This window comes from Fistularia commersonii, chromosome 6, assembly GCF_037954325.1.
Source record: "Fistularia commersonii isolate RoL2024-O1a breed Wild chromosome 6, RoL_Fcom_v1.0, whole genome shotgun sequence".
Taxonomy (NCBI): Eukaryota; Metazoa; Chordata; class Actinopteri; order Syngnathiformes; family Fistulariidae; genus Fistularia; species Fistularia commersonii.
Window position 1 is genome coordinate 20,005,130 of NC_141289.1, and position 10,732 is coordinate 20,015,861.

The following is a 10,732-nucleotide window of genomic DNA, read 5'->3' on the forward strand; positions in this document are numbered from 1 at the left end:
TGCTTAGCTATCTCTCCTCTCCCAGACGATCACTCCAGGGTGAAGCTGAAAGCGGAGATCAACCCGTCGCGGTCCGACTACATCAACGCAAGCACCATCGTAAGTTTCTCCGAAGATAAAGTTCCCATAGCAACAAAGTAGCCTCGCACCGCGTTCATCCCCTTATCTGATATCCACCTTCTAGGTCTCCTCATCATTCGTTATCCTCCTGTAATCCACCCGAGGAGTCCCACAAGGCTCATTCTTCGGACCCCTTATTTTAGTTTTCAATATTCAGCCATTCCTCACATTTCTTTTGACTGTTCAATTTGTTTATTTGCCGAAAACACGCATCTGATGGTAGCAAGTGAAGACTTTCTGTGTAGAAGAGTCCCTCTTAGAAAAAGCAGCGGTACTGTTTCTGACTCTTCGGACTGAGTCGTCAAATTACAGCCTTTACGTCCGTATTTTGAACAGTGCGGTTCTTCTCAAGTTCTCATCATGGAGTTTACTTCACTGTCAGTGAATGACCTTTGACCCCCCGCTTCCCTTCAGATTGAACACGACCCTCGGATGCCCGCCTACATCGCCACCCAGGGCCCCCTGACGCACACCATCTCCGACTTCTGGCAGGTCAGTGTGACACAAAAAGGCGGAGAGTTTCACTGTTCCATCAAATTTAGATTGTTCACCCCACTACTGAGCTAGATGCCATTTCATGAATGAATTGCTTATTTTTGCAGTAAGATAAGATAAGATAAGATAAGATAAGATAAGATAAGATGGGATAAGATGGGATAAGATGGGATAGGAAAAGATAAGATAAGATGGGATAGGATAATATGAGATAAGATAAGATAAGATAAGATAAGATAAGATAAGATAAGATGGGATAGGATAAGATAAAATAGGATATGATAGGATAGGGTAGGATAAGATAAGGTAAGATGAGGTAAGATAAGATAAGATGGGTTAGGATGACATGAGATAAGATAAGATCGGATTAGATAGGATAGGATAAGATAAGATAAGAAAAGATAAGATAAGATAAGATAAGATAAGATAAGATAAGATGGGACAGGAAAAGATAAGTAAGGTAAGATAAGATAGGATAAGAAAAGACGAGATAGGATAAGATAGGATAGGATAAGATAAGATAAGATAAGATAAGATAAGATAAGATAAGATGGGAGAGGAAAAGATAAGATAAGATAAGATAAGATAAGATAAGATGGGAGAGGAAAAGATAAGATAAGATAAGATAAGATAAGATAAGATAAGATGGGACAGGCAAAGATAAGATAGAATAGGATAAGAAGAGATAAAATAAGATAAGATGGGATATGAAAAGATAAGATAAGATAGGATAAGATAGGATAAGATAAGATAAGATAAGATACCATATTAACCAATATACAGGAAATAAAATCCCGCCAGGGATGTGGGCTCTTCACCTCAATCTCAAAGTGTGTCTTCAGGGAGACGTGAAAGTATCCGGACGTTTGCCGGCGTGTTGTTGTTGTGTTTTTCCCTCAATGGGAAACGGTTGTGCGGCCTTGCAGATGGTGTGGGAGAGCGGCTGCACAGTGATCGTGATGATGACGGCGCTGGTGGAGGACGGGGAGAAGCAGTGCGACCGTTACTGGCCCGACGAGGGATCGTCTCTTTATCACATCTACGAGGTGTGTGTCGCGCCGTGTCGCCGCCATCTCGGCCGCCGGGCGTGTCGATCTGAACCCCCCATGTCCGTAGGTCAACCTGGTGTCCGAACACATCTGGTGCAACGACTTCCTGGTGAGAAGCTTCTATCTAAAGAACGTTCAGACTCAGGAGACCAGGACCCTGACGCAGTTCCACTTCCTGAGCTGGCCGGCTCAGGGCATCCCCACCTCCACGCGCCCTCTGCTGGACTTCCGCAGGTACACCTTCTACTGGCTTCTGTCAAGTCAAGTCAGATTTTATTTTTACATTTATTTTTTTATATTTCTATTTTTTTTTCACATTTTTTTAGATTTATTTATTTATCTCTATTTATTTTTTTATTTTTTTTACATTTATTTTTATTTATTTTATGTATTTATTTTATTTTATTCATACGAAATCACAACAGTTTGTCTGAAGACACCATACATAGATCGGGTCTGGACCTGCTCTTCCTTTCCACCATGAGCGAGCGCTTGGAAAAAAAAAAAAAAAGCATAATTTTACGGGTGCAGAAACCTTGGAGAGATCCCAGCTCAGGGTGGGCGACTTTCTGCTTTGACCGGTTGGGGTAGAAAGTAAGAGGGCGAAGAGTTACGCAGTCATAGCTGATGTGATACAACAATAGCTTTAATACTGAAGAAAGAAAGAAAAATGGCGGCGGCACGGTAGGACTCGGGGTGAATGGATGACGGGACAGGAAAGGAGGGAAGGCAGTGACGTTCGGTTGGTTTTGTGGCTAGTTATGCTCTGTATTCTGCAGCAAAGGAGTTGCAAGAAGAATCCCTGGAATCATGTACTCCCCCCACCATGAGGCAGGAGAACTGCGTGCCTCACTTGGTGGCTCTTCGCAGTCATTTTTTGATCGCTCAGTACAAGAAACTAGTGACACACATACGGTTGTTGACAAAAAAAACACTGTCCATTGGAAATATAGTTCATACAGCAAAAGTCTTTCAACATTTTAATAGCAAAATACAGAGAGAAAGCAATCCGGTCTTAGAGCAGAGCACGCCAGCAGTCAGCCGCCATTGAGGCCCAACAGTCCACTGCCTCACCGCACATCTCTTCTCAGAATTTGAACAGTAAATGTGAAAATCCAGCCATTTTGAATCAAGAAAAACAATCACAGATAAATATTACCATTTCATTCTTTTTTTCATTTGATGTTTTTTTTCTTTCCAAACGAGGCACAGCCTCTCCTGCCTCCCCTGACTGCACGTCACTGGAGGAAGGAGAGAAGATTTAAATAACAGGGACCTTAAGTCACCCAAAAGCGAGGATAATTGATGCAGTAATAAGGGAGCAACGAGGTACATGATAGAAACAAACATCTCTGTAAGAAAGAGAGAAATATACAAATATATAAAAATAGAGGTGGGAGTGGACACAAGGTAAGCATGCATCTTATGCTAATATCTGGCTCCAGCTTCATTCATAGACCAGGTTATAAACCCGAACTTGCTGAAACCTGCTAACGTCTAGTTTTAGTTTAGTTAGTGGTAACAGATGTAACTCCCAGACGTTGTCCGGTCTCTAACTCTGCACGTTATTTTAAGACTAATTTCCAACTTCCTCTGTTCATCGACCATTGAGAAACATGACACGTTATCCTTTAACGTTAGCATTAAAAAGCACAGGTGATCTACTGTCCTCTTTAAAAAAAAATTGGAAACAGTGGCAGGTGCTCAATCAGTGGCGGGATGTATCAATCCACCCCTAAATAACCGTTTCATGGCAATAAAAAACATCTCATTATGCAGGAATGCAGTATAAAGAGCCATTACATCGCAGAGATAACTCGTTTAGCAACAATAAATGCTGTTGCTGAAGGCAAACTAGGCTCCTTCGACTGCAGCTACAACTGCGACACACAGAAACAAGCAACAATAATACCCTCATAAAATTGCAATAGTATTTAGGAAATTAGAAACATTTTACTCAACAAAAATTGGGATTATTTGTACACAAAATCCATCCAGCTTGTGAATTGCCCAACCTGTCTTTACGATGTCTCTTGAAAAGTTAGCAATTGTTTTGGCTATTAATCCGCAACCACATCAATTTGTTCTCTTCCTTCAGTCATCGTGGGTTGACAAATTAGCTATTATACCAACACAACTATATTTGTGCAGCTTGCTATCGATGCAGCTTGCCAGCTCTGGCGAGTACACTCTCTGACTATCCAATCAAAGGGCTTCTGAAGCTCTGGCGTTACGGTAGCCTTCTAGAAGGCCTCGGTGCCACAACTCAAAATCTGATTGGTTGAAGCAACAGTTTCATCAACACTGATTTTTTGCTAGAGCGCCTGCGAATCTGATTTTGCAGGCCTCCAGGCAGATTTCTTTGATGTTGACCCTGCCTGGCAACAAACAATGGCTGAAATGTGATTGGTTGAATGCTTTAAGATGAAAATATAGTCTGGAAGCGGCACGGCCGGGGGAAAAAGCTATGAAAGGAAGTGGACAGACCATTTGGAATGACTCAGCAAGTATTCATGGACAAAATAGAATTAAGTCAGTCTGTATTTAGATTTTTTTAGGCCAGCAGAGAAGGCCTTGCTGACGGCCCACCACTGTGCTCAATAAACAGCAGAATGAAAAGTTTTCAAGAAAAAAGCAGCACAATTGGAGAGCGTTTCAGGGGCAGTCTTTATTCCCGGGGACGAGACCTGCGAAGAGGAGGCGGAGGGTGTTTTTTTTTTGCCATCTTCAATAAAAATAACCGGAACTCATCTGTAATAGAGCAACTCGGAACATGAGGAGGAGGAGGAGACCAGTGGGAGTGAGAGGCATCATCTTCAGCGTTATTTAGTGGAGGTGGAAGTTCTGGTATGAGTCATCGGGAGCATCCAGAATAATAGACGGCGGTGATGAGGAGGCGAGCGGTGGAGTGCCTGGGAAAAAAAACAAAACAAAACAAGATTTTTAAAAGACTCTCAGCTCCGACGGCAAAGGCCAGGAGAGAGACAGTCGGCGAGGATTGGTCTGGCACCTTCTGGATGTGAAGTTGTTGTCTGGCCTGAGGCTCAGCTGGCCCACCAAACCAAGCTGCGTGTGAAACCTGCCGCCGACAGCAGGATTTTGGGTCAAAATCTGAATATAAAGATTTTGATGCACGGCCTCCTAAAGCGTGGAGGAGCCGTTGCCTTTCCCTCCATCACACCCCATCCCACCCATCCTGAGCGATGGAGGTCAGCGGTTTAAATTTGAACACGTCTGTCGGTGTCATTCTTGTGGTTTGCAGCTAGTGGTCTGGGTCCAGTTGCATAGTCACAAAAATGATCATGGACTGATGTGGCTGCAGCAGGAGGTCCATCGCCAGAGCCCTCGACTTCCCTTCTAACCCTTCCTCCCTCCATCCTCCCTACCTGCTCACCCGTTAACCTACCTAACAATCTAGATACCAACTCGTCATTGTACCTCCTAGCCTACCACCCTACCAACCCACCTACCTACCTTCTTCTTTTCCTTTTGGTTCCTCTCTTCAGGAGCCACTGCAGTAAATCACACCAACTAACTTCACGTCCTCTTTCACACCATCCATAAATCTTCTCTTTGGTCTTCTCGCTAGACCTCCTGCCTAGCAGTTCCAATCCCAGCCTCCTTCCACCAGTACATTCACCGTCCCCTCCTTCCCTCCGGACTTCTCTGATGTTTTGGCCAAAATATCTAACTTGTGATGGACTCGGTCCTGATCCTATCCATCCTTGTTACTTGCAAAGAGAATCTCGACTTCCAGCTGTGCTTCCTGTCTCAATGCTGCAATATCTCCAAACCTGACAGAATAAATGGTCTCACCACTGTCCTCCACCTTTCCTTTCATTCTGGCTGATACTCTGTTATCACACTCTACTGATCCTTTTTTTACCACCTACTCCAACCTGCTTGAACCAGTTTCTTTACCTCTTTTCAACACTCTTTATTGTTCTGGTCTGTTGACCATAAGTCGCTTTTGATAAAAAGCGTCTGCCAAATGACTGTTATGTAATGTAATGTAATACCTCCATCTCTAGATGTTCCTCCACCTCCACCCTGTTCTCACGTCAAATTACAATGTCGTCGTCAAACATTATGGTCCATGGAGATTCCTGGCCATCACCACTACAAACAAGAAGGGGCTCAGAGCAGACCTCTGATGTAGTCCAACATCCACCTATAACATCTCTGTTACACCTACTGCACACCTCACCACTGTCTCACAGCTAGCATACATGTCCTGCACCAGTCCAACATACTTCTCTGCAACTCCAGTCTTCCTCATACAAGACCATGGCTCCTCTCTCTGCACACTGTCACATGCCTTTTTAGGTCTACAAAGGCAGCAGGCAGCTCCCCCTGACCTTCTCTGTACTTCTTTTAGCATTCTCAAAGCAGATACTACAGCTGTAGTACTCTTTCTAGGCATAAAGCCATACTGCTGCTCACAGATGCTGACTCCTGCTCACAGTTTAGTTTCCCCTCCTCTTCCCCATAGCTCATCAACTTTATCCCTCTAAAGTTCCTACAATTCTGCACATCTCCTTTATTCTTGAAAATGGGCACCGTAACACCTCTTCTCCAATCCTCTGGCATCTTCTCACTCTCTGAGATCCTGTTGAATGATCCAGACAGAAACTCTATCACCACTTTTCCTAGACACTTCCATACCTCCACAGGTGTATCATCAGGGCCAACTACCTTTCCACTCTTCGGTCCCCTCCTCGGTTCTCCTTTACTAATCTCTGCTACCAACCTACAGACCATCTTACCTGCCTACCTACCTAAATAGCTATCCACCTGAATGGCAATCTACCAACCTACTTACCATCTACTGTCCTTCCTACCATCCTACCTTACTGACTGTCATACCTACCTACCTACCTACCTACCTACCTACCTACCTACCTACCTACCTAAATAACTATTTACCAACCTACCTACTTACCTTCCTACCTAACTACCTACTTACCTAAATACCTTTCTACCGACCTACCTACTTACTTGTCTCAGTACCTACCTACCTAAATAACTATCCATCTGAACAGCAATCTACCAACCTACTCATCATTTTACTTACCATCTACCGTCCTACCTACCAACCTACCTGCTTACTGACTGTCATACCTACCTACATACCATCCAATTGTCCTGCCTACCTACCAACCTACCAACCTACCTACCTACCTACATACCTACCTACCTACCTACCTACCTACCTACCTACCTACCTACCTACCTACCAACCTACCTACCTAAATACCTATCTACCAACCGATCCACTTACCTTCCTACCTAACTACCTACAAACCTAAATACCTTTCTACCGACCTACCTACTTACTTGTCTCAATACCTACCTACCTAAATAACTATCCACCTGAACAGCAATCTGCCAACCTGCTCACCATTTTACTTACCATCTACCGTCCTACCTACCATCCTACCTTACTGACTGTCATACCTACCTACATACCGTCCAACTGTCCTACCTACCTACCCACCTAAATACCTATCTATCTACCAACCTACCTACCTACCTACCTACCTATCTACCAACCTACCTACCTACTTACCTTCCTACCTAACTACCTACAAACCTAAATACCTTTCTACCGACCTATCTACTTACTTGTCTCAATACCTACCTACCTAAATAACTATCCATCTGAACAGCAATCTACCAACCTACTCATTATTTTACTTACCATCTACTGTCCTACCTACCAACCTACTACCTACCCGCCTACCTACCAGCTTATCTACCTACCTACCTAGCATACCACTGCCCCAACTCCAGTAGCCACATACTTTCCTGTCCTACTTTCCAGCCATCGATCCATCTGTCATCCCGCCTTCCTCCCTAACTACCCAGCTACCTGTTACTACTTTTTATGTTTTATTTTTCTACAAAAAACAAACTGAGAGTATTTTCTGATTCTGCCTGTATAGGAAGGTGAACAAGTGTTACCGAGGTCGCTCCTGCCCCATCATCGTCCACTGCAGGTGAGCTTTTTTTCATCTTTCTGTCCTTAATTTGACACAAATATGTATACGCTCGGTTGTGACTAATCCTTTTAATTGCTGTTTCCATAGCGACGGTACAGGCCGGACCGGGACATACATCTTGATTGACATGGTACTGAATCGAATGGCCAAAGGTGAGCATCTATTATGAACTGTTTTTAGACGTTATTACTCTATGAAAACAGTGTGTGAGTATTTCAGCAACACTACCCTGTAAAAATGATTGGAGGAAAAACAAAGAAAAAACATGAAAAAGCAATAAAGGCCGAGGTTAAAGTGAAGGGTTTCATGTGTTGAATGTGCAGGTGTGAAGGAGATAGACATCGCTGCTACGCTGGAGCACGTCCGGGACCAGCGGCCCGGCATGGTCCGCACCAAGGTGAGGTTTGTTTTTAGAATTTTCCAAGCCTTTCCTCTCCAGAAATACACAAACACACAGAAGCGGTAGCAAAGATGGGGAACCAGCAGAGGGCATCACATACATGAGAATAAGAGTAAGAATAAGAACAACTTTATTTATCCCGAAGGAAATTGTTGTGCCAGAGTTTCAAGTAAAACATAACAATAATATAATGTTCTGTATATTTCCTGTGCATCTTGTATTTGCAAGTGTATTTGCAGTCCCTATGTCCTCTATTGTAAGTCGCTTTGGATAAAAGCGTCTGCCAAATGCAATGTAATGTAATGTAATGTAATGTAATGTAATAAATAATAGCAGGAAGGAGAGGGAGAATAAGAAATATAAATAAAACTATAAAGTGTCAAAGTCAAGGCTATAAGGTGTTTTAAGGTCTTAAAAAGTTCAAAGATTTGAATATTCCCTTTGGCTGAAGGAAGAGGAATTAAAAAGTCTGATAAAAAGCCTCACACACAAACATGGTATGTTTGTGTGTGTGTGTGTGTGTATATATATATATATATATATATATATATATATATATATATATATATATATATATATAAAATCACTTTAAGTACATTAAATAATTGGATTTTATTTCAATATACATTAAAATTAAAAAATATGTATTTAGCATTTATACCATAAATGAATAAATAATATAATATAATATAATATGATATAATATATAATAAATAATTTGATTTGATTTTGATTTTATTAATTTGATTTAATTGCATTTAAACATTATATATATTAAATAAAATCAAATTACTTAATGATGAATCAATTAATTCATTGTAAAAATAATTAATATAATTAAATTAACTATGAATTAATTAATTGATGCATGTATATCTATTTAAATTAAACAAATTATTTTAATGGCGGTGCAGTGCTCAGTACTTCTGCCTGTCAGCAAGGACGTTCCTGGTTCCACCATGCGAAGTCTCCATGTTCTCCTCCCGTCTTCTCCCACGGTCCAAATGTATTGATCGGGGAGTTTAAATTGTGTGAATGAGAGGTTGTATGTCTCAACAAGCGTCCCTTCCATCGACCGCCAACCTCTCGCCCGATGGCGCCTGATCAGCAACATAGATTTTAAATGAACCACTTGTACACTTTTTTTTCAATTAAACTCTTCCTCTTGCGTGTCGTGTTCAGGACCAGTTTGAGTTCGCCTTGACCGCCGTTGCCGAGGAAGTCAACGCCATCCTGAAAGCTCTGCCGCAGTAAAATGCCGGCCGGCGTCACGCCTGAAGACCCTCCTCTCTCCGCCAGTGATGATGATGATGATGCTGATGGTGAAGATTCAGCTTCTCTCTCTCTCTCTCTCTCTCTCTCTCTGCCCGTTGCCTTGAAACATAACACTGATGTCAGGAGACAGTTCAGAACAAACAGTACACTCTAAGGTCAGGAGGGATTTCCACGCTTCAGATATTTTATAATAGAAAACCAAGAAGGGTGTCATTTTTAGAAAGGAGATAGACATGCGTCGATATAATTGACAACAATTTTCAAAAGCAGTTCAAAGTTTGTGTTGAATGAAAATGAAAACAAGTTGAAAAACCCTCTCCCGATACGTTATTGAGATTTTTATCTCATAATAATTATTATAACAATAACAATAATCCCAATTAAACAACATTATATACTATTTATTAAAGTTTGGGTTTTTGCATCAACAACAAAAAAAAGGACAACTTAACACGGAATGCGTAGTTTTAATCAAAACATTAAACGTGTCAGTACGCTCCAATAGATTGTGAAAGAGCTGCAAAATATTTAAAACGCGTGGAAATCCAGCCTGAAAGCCTGGTAGCGGCTTCAAACATTCCCGCTTCTATGTGGTTTGTTGCAAAAACGTAACGCTGTCGGGTTCTTCGTTCGATCAGAGACCGAAACGTCAGACTCCTTTGACCGGCCGGATTGGTTGGATGATTTATCGGCGGCGGCGGATAAAAAGGTTACGTGGATGTTTACGGAGGAGGCCGGAGGTGGCCGTGATCCTGCTTCTTCCTCCCCCTTGCGTCACTAACAGCGTCCCTCTTTTTTGTGTGCCAATCACTGTTGTTGTGCCTCATGCAAGCCAAAAAAAGAAATAAAAAAAAGAAAGAAATGCTACTCAATGAGATAATTTTGTAAGTGTGCAATTAAATAAATCTTTTCGTGTTTTAGTGCAGCAACCAGTCCCCGTGACTTCGTCTATACTCGTATTTTTTATTATTATTTTGGTTTTTTTGTATGTGTTTTTTATCACAACTATCCTTGTGACGGGAGTCAAGGATCAACATGTCTCATGTGAATCATTTCCTAAAAGAAAAAAAAAAAAATCCATACAGCTTTTTGACGCTGTTGCTTGGATCTGATCCATTCATTCACATGGTCAGGGCTGAAATTTTGGAGGCTCCAGTGAACCTCATGCATGTTTTTGCAATGTTGGACCAACGGAGAAACCCACGAAGACACGGGCAGAACATGCAAACTCCAGAGAAAATCCCCCTGTCGGATTCAAACCAGTGACTTTTTTGCTGTGACCCAGAAAAATAATGAGCACCTGTGCTGTTTTATCATATCATCAGCAATATTATCATTATTATTGTTGACGTAGTAGAATTACGAGCCGAGTTATTAAAACTGCTTCGTAG

At 41.9% G+C, this 10,732-nt stretch overlaps 1 protein-coding gene across 3 annotated transcripts in view; it reads left to right on the forward strand.

Moving 5' to 3' along the window:
- Positions 1–10,266, forward strand: part of ptprnb (protein tyrosine phosphatase receptor type Nb) — a 34,505-nt gene extending 24,239 nt beyond the window's left edge. For all 3 annotated transcript variants that reach the window (XM_086148590.1, XM_086148588.1, XM_086148589.1), the window contains exons 15-22: positions 26–99; positions 535–612; positions 1,542–1,661; positions 1,732–1,898; positions 7,610–7,663; positions 7,754–7,818; positions 7,990–8,063; positions 9,249–10,266. In XM_086148590.1, the coding sequence (XP_086004716.1) occupies positions 26–99; positions 535–612; positions 1,542–1,661; positions 1,732–1,898; positions 7,610–7,663; positions 7,754–7,818; positions 7,990–8,063; positions 9,249–9,320 (704 nt within the window). In that variant the 3' untranslated portion in view covers positions 9,321–10,266. The remainder of the gene's footprint in view (positions 1–25; positions 100–534; positions 613–1,541; positions 1,662–1,731; positions 1,899–7,609; positions 7,664–7,753; positions 7,819–7,989; positions 8,064–9,248) is intronic.
- The last annotated feature ends 466 nt before the right edge of the window (positions 10,267–10,732 follow it).